The 14,387-nt window shown below is 43.1% G+C and overlaps 1 protein-coding gene across 1 annotated transcript; it reads left to right on the top strand.

Annotated features, from left to right (window-relative positions):
* The first annotated feature begins 212 nt into the window (after nt 1–212).
* Nucleotides 213–8,181, top strand: rhbg (Rh family B glycoprotein). The gene is made up of 10 exons (XM_084709245.1): nt 213–548; nt 3,115–3,301; nt 3,523–3,673; nt 3,889–4,036; nt 4,802–4,968; nt 5,758–5,895; nt 6,120–6,253; nt 6,659–6,780; nt 6,900–6,973; nt 7,311–8,181. The coding sequence occupies exons 1-10, from the start codon at nt 362–364 to the stop codon at nt 7,395–7,397; spliced, it is 1,395 nt and encodes a 464-aa protein (XP_084565371.1). The 5' UTR covers nt 213–361; the 3' UTR covers nt 7,398–8,181.
* The last annotated feature ends 6,206 nt before the right edge of the window (nt 8,182–14,387 follow it).

Below are 14,387 nucleotides of genomic sequence, written 5' to 3'. Positions count from 1 at the left end.
CAAATTATACATTTCTTTGCGGGGATCTCTACTAAAGGTTAATCAGTTTAAGGTGTCCCAGAAAACCCACACCACCTTAACAAAGGGGAGGAGACAAAGTTCACCCTGCAACCTCATTGGTGACAAGGTGCAAAGTAGTGGGCGTGTACCTGCAAAACCAACACATGGAAAAAAACAAGACTGGTGCATCCACATGCCTCCTCGCACAGTTTTCTGCCCGTGCAGTGAAGCAACTCCTGTGTGTCCTGTGCGAGTGGGTGTGTGTGTATGTGTGTTTCACTCTCTTTGGAGTCTAGTTGTCCTTTTAACCCTTTAATCTATCCTCCAAGGCCAGAGAGCAGGTCCAGGACAAGCCTCAACTATGGCAGACGCAGCGACCAACTTGCGGCTGAAGCTACCACTGGTGTGCATCATCCTTGAGATCATCCTCATCATCCTCTTTGGCGTCCTGGTGGAGTACAACGTTGACACGGATGCGAAGCACTGGCATGACAAACTCAACAATGGCTCCAGCAACTATGACAACGACTTCTACTTTCGCTACCCTAGTAAGTGACTTTTTTTGGAGTAGAAGGTTGATGGAAATAGATGGAGAGTAGAGACTATGCATGCAGACATGCAGGTAAATGATGGGTCTAAAAACTCTGATTTTCTTCTGCCAAAATTGAAAATGGGATGATTGTGAAGTTAAGTATAACCCTAACCCTGTATTAGAGACTCTTTGTGGAGTATTGCATTCTTGTTTTTTTTTTCAGGGTTGCATAGGGGTTGAATTATTACATATTTGCCCTTTCACAAAAATACGTTCTCATGGATCAGTGATGATCAGCCTGTTGTTTTAATCGACAGGTGATCACACAGTTCCTTTTTGTGAAGTGCAAGGCGCGCACAGCAAGGTGTGGCTGCTCACCGAATGATGAATTTTGGTCCATCTGCTCATGTCCTGAGAAGCATGTGTCAAGTTACAGGGTAAAAGTAACAGGGTATTAAACAGTTAAATAGATTTTCTAATGGGAAAAGTGTTTTATTGACAAAGGCTGCTTTCAGGCTGATCATTTTCTACTCCACTGATGCTCCAAATAGTTACCAAAACATCCTCCTCATGATTGGTTTAATTACTTCAAGGGGATTGATGGTGCAGAAAATTGTTTTGGGTTATTATTTTAGTTGACATGTGTTCACAAAAAACGTATTATCCTGTTTTATTGGAAGATTGTACTGTCTGGGGATATAATTGTATTTTCTCATTTCAGGCTTTACGCACAGTATCAGTCTTCAGTAATCAAATCTATTAAGATATTCACAATTATGCTTTTGCTCCTTGCTAAATTCTATTTGCATACTTCAGATATGTAATTACAGAAAGGGTCTGTAATGCTGTCTTATAAACTAATACAGGTTGGTCAATAAAAGGATAGTTATACTATTTTTAAATATAGATAATAAGAGCTATTTAAAAATAATCTCTAAACTTGAACACTTTAAGGTATCCAAAACTGCCTATACAAAATTGTGGTTGTGTAGTTGACAGCCAAAACATTTTGACTGTATGAATGTTATTCACCAAAACACTTTGTCCAGCTTAAGAGATCAATCATTCTCTCTAAAAATGGAGATGGGGATGATGGTAGCGGAGTGTGTCCTGATACACAGCACTGTAGAACCTGTGTATGTGGTGGGGAGGGTGGGGCTGGGAAAGGTGTGGCAAAGGGCCCTGCACCTCTCACTACGCTAACTCAGAGCTGCTGCATAACCGTGTCTCTGCGCGGCTATGCAGGTGGCTGTTGCAGCCTCAGGCAGAACAGATATGGGAATTTGGTTAAGGAACACTCAGTTTTCACATTCAATCAATCATTGTCTGATAAGGGAGAGCATGAGAAGTGGAATGAATTTTGGAATAGATAGAACGGTTGCTGAAAGAAGGGAACAGTGTCAACCTAATTTATGTGTTATGAATCATAGCCTGCAAAGCCATTCGATCATTTTGTTTGATTAGAGACTTGGCTATATGACAACTTACATTACTGTAAAAAAAAAAACACAGCTAACTATCTGCAGTACTTACATGCAGTTGCACTACGACCTTCATTAGCTTGTTGTATGTCATTCCCACTTATTCAGGGTAATAAAGGAAGGGACCCTTTTACGGTTCAGGTCCGGAGTAAAGTTCAATTAAAGTTAATGGCTTTGAACAATCTTTAACCTAACGCTCTCGCAACCATTTTTTTGTGACACATGTTCATGACTCCACCTGCAAACAAAATCATACATAAGAACATTGATTGCGTGCATGCACACCAGGTGTAGGTGCAAGGATTTCACCTAGTGTGCATGCGCACCTGTGACGCTTTCAACTTGGGCAACAAAATGTTAAAATGCTAGGATACAGAAAAACCTTTCGAGTTTTTAGACATTGTCATGAGATAAGAAAATATTATGTCAGCAATTCATGAGTGTATGTTCAACACCTTGCATGCATTCCAAGTGCCACTCAGGTGTTTGTCGGACGGGGGTGGAGGGGATAGGGGGTTGCGTGATTGTAGACTGATATAGAAAGCAAGCGGTACTCTTGAGTCGTTTCACAGCCTGTTCAGTGAGTCTACAACTGCAGGGGATGGCACAGGGCTATCTGGGCCACAGCGCCCACCGGGACCTCTGTCTTGCAACGGCGTTCCATGCCAATGACCTGTCGCCATGGTGACTGCACAGAACAATATTGTCTGTGGTTCGGTCAGGGCAGGGGAGAGGATGAATGCTTGGCAAAGGGGAAGTATTTGGGCGTAGGAGGGCTGAATTAGCGAGGGCCAACGGAAGGCTGAGAGGAGCCACAGGTCGTCCAACTGTATCTAGTCCCATTGAAGCTCATTGAGGACCCCTGAGTGCCCTCTCATGGACAGAACTGTGTTTGTTTATACTTGGGAGCGCATCAAGTCATTTGAATGACAAAATACTCAGGCACTGCTTTCTGGCAATTGGTGGATAGGGGAGGGAGGTTTGTCTTTATTGCAACAGATTCTTGGTTTGAAATCACGTCTGGACTCTCTTGTTATTTTTTGTTTTCGTTTTTTTTTAAACCAAAAATAAAATGATTTCGTGGTCTCTGTCTGTGCCCAGGTTTCCAGGATGTGCATGTGATGATCTTCATTGGCTTCGGTTTTCTCATGACCTTCCTGCAGCGTTATGGCTTCAGCAGTGTGGGCTTCAACTTCCTCATCGCGGCCTTCGCCCTGCAGTGGGCCACTCTCATGCAGGGCTTCTTCCATGGCATGCACGGGAGCAAGATCCACATTGGAGTAGAGAGGTGGGTACTTCAGTGCACACCCTCACACGCACTCACTGCCAGCCCTCCCTCCACTGAAACAAGTCTACCACGCAAACAGAGGAATGGATTCATCAGATTGCAGGCAGTCATAAACCTATGTGTTCACCGCACCACTCCACACATGCCGTTATATGGCGGATTCGTCTTTGTCAGTGGTTGAAATCCTGACAGTTGTTGCCTGTAACCTCTCCTCTCTCCAGTATGATCAATGCTGACTTCTGTACCGGATCGGTCCTCATCTCGTTCGGGGCGGTGCTGGGCAAGACCAGCCCAGTCCAGCTGCTGGTCATGGCTATGTTTGAAGTCACCCTGTTTTCTGTGAATGAGTTCATCCTGCTCTCTGTCCTGGGAGTAAGTGTGTGTTTTATACTATGTGTATGTGTGTGTGTGTGTCTGGAACCACGTAACATGGGATAATGCAACCAAACTTTCTTGACTACTTGATATTCACCCTAATTGACATTCCGTATGTTCTGAATATGCTGATTTTGTAAAACAATGTATTTAGGTAGCACCCCCAGTACAGACCCTATAAGTAGTAGTGTTCCTGTTTGTTTCCGTCATAGGCCAAGGATGCCGGTGGCTCAATGACCATCCATACTTTTGGAGCGTACTTCGGCCTGGTGGTAGCTCGTGTCCTCTACCGCCCCAACCTGTCAAAGAGCCAACACAAGAACGGCTCTGTCTACCACTCTGACCTCTTTGCCATGATCGGTGGGAACCTCTATAGCCCTTAATACTGCAAACAACAAACAGTACCTGGAAATCAGTTTGCGAGCTCTTGACCTGGGAATCTGCTACTTTTTTTAACCCGGGAAACCATTGACTCGTGTTTGACCTTGAATTACAAGCTAAAGCCCCACCTTTGTTTAGACTTTACATACATCATCAAGGGGAATATGTGTTGCCCGATACCATTTCAGTTGTCATGCGTAACACTGTGATACCTTTCTCTCATTGCACTTTTCTCCACTTCATTTCTCCACTTTTTTTTCAAGTCAGTTTCAAGTAAAAAAAATAAGGGACATTATAGGGAATGGGTGTCCCCAAAACAAATCTGTTAACATTAATTTATTCCTGGAAAACCTACCCTTCCCCATAACAGGTTTCACTTGTTTAATAACTTGTACTGCTAAGCCATAATGAAGAATGACTACATAGTAGTTTCCACACAACTAAAATGTTTTACTATTGCTATGTAGTTACATGCTAATTAATGCAACCTTACTGTAAAGCAAGGTTCTCCAATCCTGGTCCTCGAGGGCCACTGTCCTGCATGTTTTAGATGTTGCCCTGCTCCAGCACACCTGATTCAAATGAATGGGTTGTTATCCAGCTCAGTGGAAGCCTGGTAATGCCCATTCATTGAATCAGGTTAACATTTCTCATAGTATCAACTTGATGGTACCTTGAAATGGTAGAGCTTTTTCCTCTGGCTTAGTTGACCTTGCCAATGCTTTACCCTGTATTCCTACCCAGGCACCATCTATCTGTGGATGTTCTGGCCCAGTTTCAATTCTGCCGTCACAGCCCATGGTGATGACCAGCACCGCACAGCCATGAACACCTATTACTCCCTGGCTTCCTGCACCCTGGCTACCTATGGCTTCTCTGCACTGGTCAACCACGAGGGCAAACTCGACATGGTGAGGCAATAGGAAAGCTTCACTAGGACTCTGGAAGGATTTGAATAGGGGATAAAATGGGAAAATGTAGGATCCATATGATGACACTAAAGGGTATTTAATTAAATGAATTGATTAAAATATAGACATTCAATATTTATAGCCTAACTATTACTACAACTTTCATGCTTATACTTGCATGTTCGGCATTGTTTTCAACCTGAAAAAGATATTGTTACAGTAAAAATAATTAATTGGAAATCTTTCTGAACATGTGAACGCATGTCTCTTGAAGCCACACCCTCTTCTACAGTATCTGTTTCCAGATAAAGTGCTTGTCGTTTTGGTGGACTTGCCAGTTGCTTTATCACATGGGGATCTCAGAGTCTGTGATAAAATCAAAGAGATGCATTCCAGTTGTGAAGGGAATCGAGTTGAAGTTGACATTTTCATTGAATGAAGCAGAGGAAAATAGTCGCATGACCTGTCAGCAGTTTCTAACCACCATTGGCTATCTGATGCTATCCAATGGCAGCATGTCACTGTGTCACAGTATCTGTGAATCTGATACAGGCTCACTTAGTCATCATGCTCTGTTCATACACGAAAGAAGAGACCATTGTTTTACAAACGCGTACATGAATGTTTTGACAGAATGACAGTTTAGATGTTCTCACATTTTTCCAAATAGCTGCCCAGTGACTGTATGCACATTATAAGAAGCCTTGATTCCAAATACATTACAGATCCATATGTGTCTAAACTGACAGTTGGCCATTTAGTTAGTTAATGCTGCTTCTGCCGCTTTAGGTGCACATCCAGAATGCTGCTCTGGCTGGAGGAGTTGCTGTGGGAACGGCCGGTGAGATGATGCTCACTCCATTCGGCTCCATGATCGTCGGCTTCCTGGCAGGAACCATCTCTGTCCTAGGTTTCAAGTACCTCTCGGTAAGGGCAAACTGCCATTGTTTATATGGGGTTGTGTAGGGTAATCATAACAAGTGTGTCTGAATGGTGCCAACAAGTACTTATTTGACACTTGGTGGAGTGTGCACTAGGTCAGAGGCCTGCTTGAGGGGGTAAACACAAACACGCACAGGTACACCCCAGAAACAGTGCTGTCAGTGTCTGCCAAGATGTGAACATCCTCTCGCCATTCCTCTCCCGTTCAGCCCCTCCTGGAGTCGAAGCTGAAGATTCAGGACACTTGTGGCGTCCACAACCTGCATGGGATGCCCGGTGTCCTGGGGGCCATCGTTGGAGCCATCACTGCCGCTGCCGCCACCAAGGACGTCTACGGAGACGGGTGAGTGATTCTTGTTGATGGAGGAAGCTACTCTTATGTGGCTGAATCGTTCCACGCGGCTTTGAAAACCTGGTCGTGCAACTCTTTTCTATTTACCCGGAAATGAAATGAGCAGTATACTAGGAAAATGTGATTAGACTCGCTGTATTTGTGCTGGCACACACCCTTTTTTATACTGTGGGTTTTGAAAGCTTCACACCTGCTGTGGTTGGATACATGACATACATACAAACGCATTTCTGCTGAGCTAGGCACTGCAACAGGAAGTTGAGGAAGTCAGACCCTAGGATTGCAGCATTAGAGCATTAGTCCACCATACAAACATGGTTTCAGTGCTTAATCCCTACAGTTTCGCCAACCCAACATACACATTTGGCTGACCACCTTTCCTTCACTATGTTGCAGTATGGAGGACGTGTTCCCCGACATCCACTCTGGTGAAGTGACGTCCTCATTCCAGGGCATAAAGCAGGCCATCTCTCTGGCCGTCACACTGGGAATGGCCCTCATTGGTGGACTTGTTGTCGGTAAGTAGAGTAATAGGACTTCTTGTTATTTCTGATATCCTTTAAATGATGTGATAGTTTTGCTGTAGCAGGTATACTTTTAAACTAAACTTTGACACTTTCCTCTCTCTGCTATCAAGGTTTTATTCTGAAACTCCCCATCTACGGAGCTCCTCCAGACACTATATGCTTTGAGGATGGCATCTACTGGGAGGTGAGATTAAAGATAACTATTTCAACTTTCTTATGTCTGGATTCGTTTCCCTTAAGAGTTACCTGTAGCTAGCTTTGGCAAGTTGTGACAAGTGATATGCCTGGCTTCAACAGTCTACTGTGTGGCATACCATATTGTGACCACAAGGTGGCACACTTGCATAGGTAACTAAACCCTTCTGACGGTGTATTCATCAGTCAGGGCAGTCACGGTACACCAACAGGTGGAGCACGTTCCACACTCGTAATGATTTTGAAATAGCGAGGCATTTCTTGAAAATTAGACGCTCATTCTTGTAAAGTAAGTTTACTGTTTTTTTCTGTTTTTTTCGTCTTAGCTTCCTGGAGAGGAAGGTGCTCACGAGGAGATGACCGACGTGCGGACGGAAACAGCGGATCCAGAAACGCACAAACTCAACAATTAAATACACACATACAAAACCTCAGTGTCAATATTCCGTCACTTGAACTCATAACGCTATACATGATACAATCAGGGAAATGGGAAACACAGGATGCCTGCCATGTTTTTCCTATTGATGTCAACAATACTCTTGAGTCGGCTTGTTTTGAGTCACTGAAGCTTGTAGAGTTTATTTGTAAGTAAAAGTAACCAGACTATGATTTTCACAGTTTCTGTCAACCAGCATGTTTAATACTCATCTAGACTGCTCTAGAATGCTCTTTCTTGCTACTGAGGGTTCCTTGCAACATCTTCTAAGTTGCCATGATGCTGGGAAGCTATAATGCTATGCTGTGGCTTTTGGGAATCGAGTGTGGAAAATTGTTTCTTATTCCTATCCCTTTCCCCAAATTGCCTTTGGGCCATTTTACTTTATAACCAAAGAATTGTCCTTAGTAGCCATCAACTTGTAGGCCTTTGTGATAAGTAAACATAAATAAAACTTCCAATAATAGTTGACATTTTATGACGTAAAGGTATACTATTTTATGATTAAGTGAACCATGAGACATATACTTTTGATGTTTGAGTATTACCTCTTCATGCTGGGTTTGGGAATGGGATTCAAAAGTTTTTTCCTTGTAGGTCTTTGTATTTCTGTAGAGTATAGGCTACCTATTTTGATGTACCTCACTTATGTACAGTTATGTGAATTGTACAGAAATGCTTAGGCATGACATGGGATTCCACAGAGAAATAAAAAAACACGTCATTTATTACTTTAAATAATAAAAGTCACGCTTGAAAACGGCATGCATATTCATATTGGTTTACTTAGTGGTGCATATATCTCCAATGCTCATTTTGGGCAGAATTAAAGTATGTAGCCTATTTGAATATGTGTGAGCCAATAGAATAGCTTATGGGCTGTAGCCTATTTGAAGAGGGAGTGTCTCCGTTGACTTGATGAATATCACGCCTACGTTTACGATTCAAGTCAGTGTCCTTCTTCACAAGACACTGATTAATGAAAGGCTGTTGGGCCTACAGGCTACTCTTGACAACGTCTTCGTTTATTGAACAGTGTAAAGCATTGCAATCACTTTTGAAGTCAAAAGTAGATTATTCCTCCTGACACAGTTTCACTTTATGGTATCGTTCAGCTTAAGGAGCGTGTCCTCGTTAGATATTAGACTTTACATGCGCTTGAGCCATCTCTTGTGTGTGTCTGTGGGGTGCCTTAATTCTATTAGTGTCTTCCAAGTGATGCGACGATACCTCAAAGTGAACAGGCGCCATGGTACGTTCCCAGGAACGAGAAACAGGTGTACAGTAGTGTGCTGAATAGACGCTCACTCTGAAGAACTTAATTGAGCTTTAAACGACCAATTTTAAAAACACAAAATATTTTCAAGTGATTACGATAATTAAAATGGTTTAAGGTGTTAAATAAAATGTGAGCAAACCTGATCTGTCAAATTGTTTAGGTCAGGATAAAACTAAACGTAAAAAATGTACTGGTAGCCCAGTAAATTCTATTGACTGCAACCCAATTTTTCATGCTAAATATGAACAAGTTATGTTATTATTAAAATGGATAGGTTAGATTATATTAGCGTGTGAGGGTATACTGGCTTATAAACGGGACACAGGTTGACATGGGAAAAATGTTAAGAGTCTTGAACCATTTCAGGGTTTGGAGTCCTAACCAGCTGTGGCCTCCCATGGTTGTCCCTCTACTCATGTCTGATAACTACTCTTGAGCTGAACATAATGGGTTAATGGGTTCCCAAAGGACACCCTTTCCCTGTGGGACCCAGGCTACACGTTAACCTGAAGTAGGTCTTACTTTAGTTCTGAGAGTGAGGCTTTGTGTACATATTATTATTATTATTATTATGAAGTAGGAAATTTGTGATGGACATGCAGTACATCCATCGGTTTGTTACAATTTCAAATGCAAGGACTCCTCAGAAGCACATTTTTGATATGAACATAGCTTGATAATCATGTTTTAAACCATCGCAATACTTTCATAACCCACAGGTTCTGACATAAGTGTAACATATAAAGAGACACATGGTTGGAGCTGATGGTTTTGGTGGTGGTGGTATTGGTGCTGCTGCTGTTAATGATGGTGGGGGTTTGCTAAACGCAGGAAGTTGTTAAGATAGAGAGGAATGGCCACTTGACTGGGAGGGAAATTGCCTTGGTGCTCCACAAGGACTTTGAGTGTTTCACTTGAATTTCCTCCTGGAAAAAGCCTATAGGAGTGTGGATAAGGAAACAACAAAAGGAGCAGCAGTTTTCTTTTCTGTCCTACAAGTCGGCCCCAGTAATCTGCTGCCTGTCGCCGGAGGGTCTGTGTGAATGTGTTCAAATCAAGTGCTCTGAAACACCTGCTTCCTGGAACCTATAGTATTTTAGTATGTATGGAGAGGATGAGAGGGTGCACCGTGCCATCTATCTATCGATTGGTCGACCAAGATTCTTAACCACCCTTTGCTTTGATCACAGCTTTGCAGGCTATTGGCATTCTCTTCAATCAGTTGTATGTGGTAATTACCTCGATTTATTTTGAAATAGTCTTGAAGGAAATCCTACATGTACCGAGCACTTGTTTGCTGCTTGTTCTTCGCTCAGGGGTTCAACTCATCCCAATCAATCTCAATAGGGTTGAGGTTGGGTGATTGTGGAGGCCAAGACATCTGGTGCAGCTCTCCATTACTCTCCCATATATATATATATATATATATATATATATATATATATATATATATATATATATATATATATATATATATATATATAAACTCATTTATAAATTCAAATTATATTGCATGAGTAGTCTATCCCAAATGAGTAGTCATTCAACATTTTACTCTGGATGTGTAAGTTTAGGTGGCATGGTAATGCTGATTTCTAGAACTACCAAGTCATCTTTGATATAGATGAAAGAAAGAGAAGTCTTTCAAAATAAGAGAATCTGAAGACAAAACACATTCAGGCAGCAGCCCATATTCACCAAGGGGATCACGTTTAGCAGAAATAGCTTCCCAATCCAAAACGTCCTAAGAGGTCTTTTGGCTTAGCACCCCATGCACTAACAAGACCTCCCACTGCTACCATCACAAGTGGAAAAACCAACAAAGCCATTTATTACACTCCGCTTGTGAAAGGGCGGGGAGTGAGCTGGACACGACAGGAACAAAAGCGCTGACCACCCCCTTCCCCTCCTTTGCCGTATACTTGTGCACGCCGTGGAGCTGGCTGCATTGTGGAGGTGTGTGACCCTGGGTGTCATCGGAGGTCAAGAGAGGTTGGGGCTTCGTGGCCTGTTAATTGAGAGGCACCATTCAGAAAGTATAAGGCTCAGCAGGGCCCTGTCAGGGGAGGGGAGGTCCTGCTGTCGTAGGCCAAGTGATTAGAAAGTCACGTTAGGAGCGTCCACTCTGTCAAGTCGGCCTTGTCCAGCTACGTTTGCTTCCCACACACACAGCAAGGAATATTTTCATCGAGACATACATGCAGATATGCACACACCCACACACACGGACACATTCTGTGTTGTTTTTGATGTTGTAAGAAAGCTTGTGATCATGCAAAGTCTACAAATGTCCGATGCAAAACATGAAACAGAGTTTGTGCTTGTTGAAAATGTTAGGTGAGAGCCTATATATTTTAGGAACTTCTCAAGTGTGATAGCAGGAAATTGAACACTTCTGTTGATTCAGTAGTACATCTAATATTTCCTGTATCCCACTTTGTGTATCATGTATGATAATTATTCAGTCACATTTGAGGGTTGTGAATTGCAATAGAGAATCTATGTAGCTCTAAAGAATGTGATTCAAAAATATAGTATGTAGAACAATAGCACACAAATTGGAGGAGTACGTTTGTCCTGTATTTTGTAAAATACAAATGATTTATAAGGTGTGCATAATTCATTATGTGAAAGCACTATTGGTGTGGAATCATGTGGAGACATGATGTTTAGAATTTACCACTGTTCTAAGATGGAGTGCCCTCCACACAGTGTTATGTGGGGTAGACAGGATAAGTAAATTGCAAATCATTCCATTAGTACACTCATATTCAAGCATTCCTAATCTTTTAGCAAAATATCCTGGGGGAGAAACCAGAAGATGATGATCCCTTTTGCCTGTTTCATAGACCCCATTACCTCATCCTCATCCGCAGAAAAAATAAAAAGGATCAAAGAAGGAGAAAGACCCAGAAGCTGATACAATCGAGAGAAGAAAACGAGGGGGAACGAGAGGAAAGATGGGGAGGCATGCCTTAATTAACGAGGGACTAATCTCAACCAAATTAATAACCGGGTCATGGGTTTGAGGAAGAGGGGGATAAAATGTGTGTGAGAAAAAAAAGCTGAAAAAGGCTTGAATGCAGCGCAATGGCACCATGTTCCCCCGATGGGAATTTTGTTAATGTCTTTTCCCCATAACCCCTCCCAACCTCTCCCATTCTCCTTGGTGCTCCGATCACAAACACTCTTTGTGACTCCCAAAACCTTTATCGAGTGCCAATTTGCATGAAGGCAACAAGCAACAACACTTTTTTTCATGCAGAAGGACAGCAGCTGCTCCCTCCTCACCAGCAACACAACAATTCTTGTTGTCCAACCCCTGGAATAGAGACCAAAAAACCACACCAACACACTAACACCGTACATACACAGATAGCTAATCATCTTTTCCCATCGTTTCTAAAATCCACCTACATAGGTGTATATGTTCAGATGCAGGGATAACCCACACCTCTACGCCACCACTCGCACATGGCCATCTCTCATTTATTTGCGAATGGCGTTGGAACACACACAGCCACACACACTGCCACACATTCTCTTTCTCTCTCTCTCTCCCTCTCTCATTTTTGAGCATAATTAAAACAGGAGGTGCCAACACAATACTCTTTTGTCTTAGGGGGAAGCAGAAGGAGGCGGGGCCAGGACCACTGCATATTAATTAGAACACAGTAGTGTGAAAACGAACCAGGCGTATTAAACAGATGACATACTGGGAAAAATATGGCTCTACTTTCTCTCTGCTCTCCCACCATGGCGCAAGGATACAACATGCGCAGTGCGACTTCCGACCATGGCAGGCTGCCAGGAGTTGGAAATTAGCAGCAGGCGCTGTGAGAATGAATTAGTGATAGAACAATGCATGGATGGTGCTGTGTTCAAGCATCTCTGCAGGCAGAACACAGCACCGTGTTTACCCAACACGCAACCACTAGGTGGCATTATTGAGTCAAACGAGGTTAGAATCTGTACCCATCTTGAATATCTATCACCAATGTTGGTAGTGTAATTGTACTGTAATTAATATAGCAATATACAATTAAATTAAAGACTTGCATTCGTTTCATTGAGTTTTTTACTATATTTTCAGTCAGTACAATTGCCAGTCATTCAATGTGTCAATTTTGTTTTTCGTTTCCAGCTATCTTAGAGAGCACAAAGAGCTCACCAAAATCCGTTGACTGTAAACAACACCATGAAACAATCTCCACCCTGTACATTGATGAATTACATAACCACCGCCTTGCTTAAATGTTGCCTATATGTTCCCATGACAGCGAAAACCGTTACTTTGAAAACAGATGTTCATGCCAGGCTGGTCACATCTGTCTGACTAACTGTAGCACAGAGACTATTCTAAGTCGCTGTCCTCCTCTATTCATACCACTTTTAAATCACAACAATTCAGGTGTTATAAATCACTGGAGGACTGGCCAGTAAGTGGGTGACAGGCTGTACACTGGAGGGGAGACCTCCACTGTCCTGGACCTTTCTCCCCAAGGGCCACCCAACTTAAATGATGTGTTTTGGAGAGGGCGATAGTTTTCATTACTTTCTCTTGGCACTCTCGTTTGTTCTGCCTATCTGTTAAGTTACATTGTGTTTGTCTGCGGTACACCATTCTATCCTCCTGTCCTTTTTCATTGTCATCAGTTTTGACTCGTTGGATCTTTCCGTTTCAATCTGACAATGTCTCCTTTTTTTCCTCAGTCTTTCCATCTCACCTCCTTTCCTCCACTGTAATCCCCATTTCCATTTTCTTTTTGCCATTTCCCCTACTATTCAAATGTGTTATTTCCCTCCCTTTCCCTCGCTCCAGCTCTCATTCTCACCATCCCTCTCTGCCATTTCCCTGGCAGGGGCATTTTGCTGCCACTGTCTTTCGATCTCCGCTTCTGGCATCTAGTTCTAAAGGGCCCGGCCCTGCGTGTGAGGAGGGAAACTGTGTGTGAGCAAACGGGTGCCCACTCTTGCCCCCAGCGCCACAAAGGAGTCTTTCTTTGCCCCTCAATGGGTTCCATTAACGCCGGGCCCTTTGCCTCTGGAGGGGATGTCAGGCTTCCCGAGATGGCACACAGAGACGGCCATTAGAGGCAGGAAGCCGGGGCAGGGGCATGGGAGAGGTGCCAGGGCGATGGGGGCAAAGCAGGCATTTGTTTTTCGGTACACACACACACCCGAAAAAGACACATTTATCCAGTCACACAAGAGGACCACGCACACACACACACACACACACATAAATCTTCTGTATACAGAAGAGGAAAAAGGGGGAAACCGCAGATGGACACACAAACACATAGATACATCCGTACCTATACATTACAATAACATGCACATACACACATCCTTACGCACTTGCGCACGCACACAAAAGCCTCTTAGAGGCCCTCTCTATTTTCCATGCCTATCATGCATATTGTCCTTTCGATGGACATCAGATGCCAGGAATCAGGCACAAAGAAGCAGTAGCACACAGAGGGGGTATTAGTGATGGGATGGTGTTGCCCCTGAAATACGGTCTGTTCTGTATTCTTCCTTGTGAAAATTTAAAGGTAGGATTGGAATATGACATGGTGATACCAGCTCCATGCAAACTGCATACTGGCGGTTTGACCCTCAAGCCAGATCTCAGCACTGATAAGGCCTGGGTGTGAAAGGAATCAGGTCAGGCTTCTCAAG

The sequence above is a fragment of the Hypomesus nipponensis genome, chromosome 2, assembly GCF_054491055.1.
Source record: "Hypomesus nipponensis isolate SF chromosome 2, ASM5449105v1, whole genome shotgun sequence".
NCBI classification, from domain to species: Eukaryota; Metazoa; Chordata; class Actinopteri; order Osmeriformes; family Osmeridae; genus Hypomesus; species Hypomesus nipponensis.
Note: the sequence above shows the minus strand (reverse complement) of the source record. Positions and strands in the feature narration are given on the sequence as shown.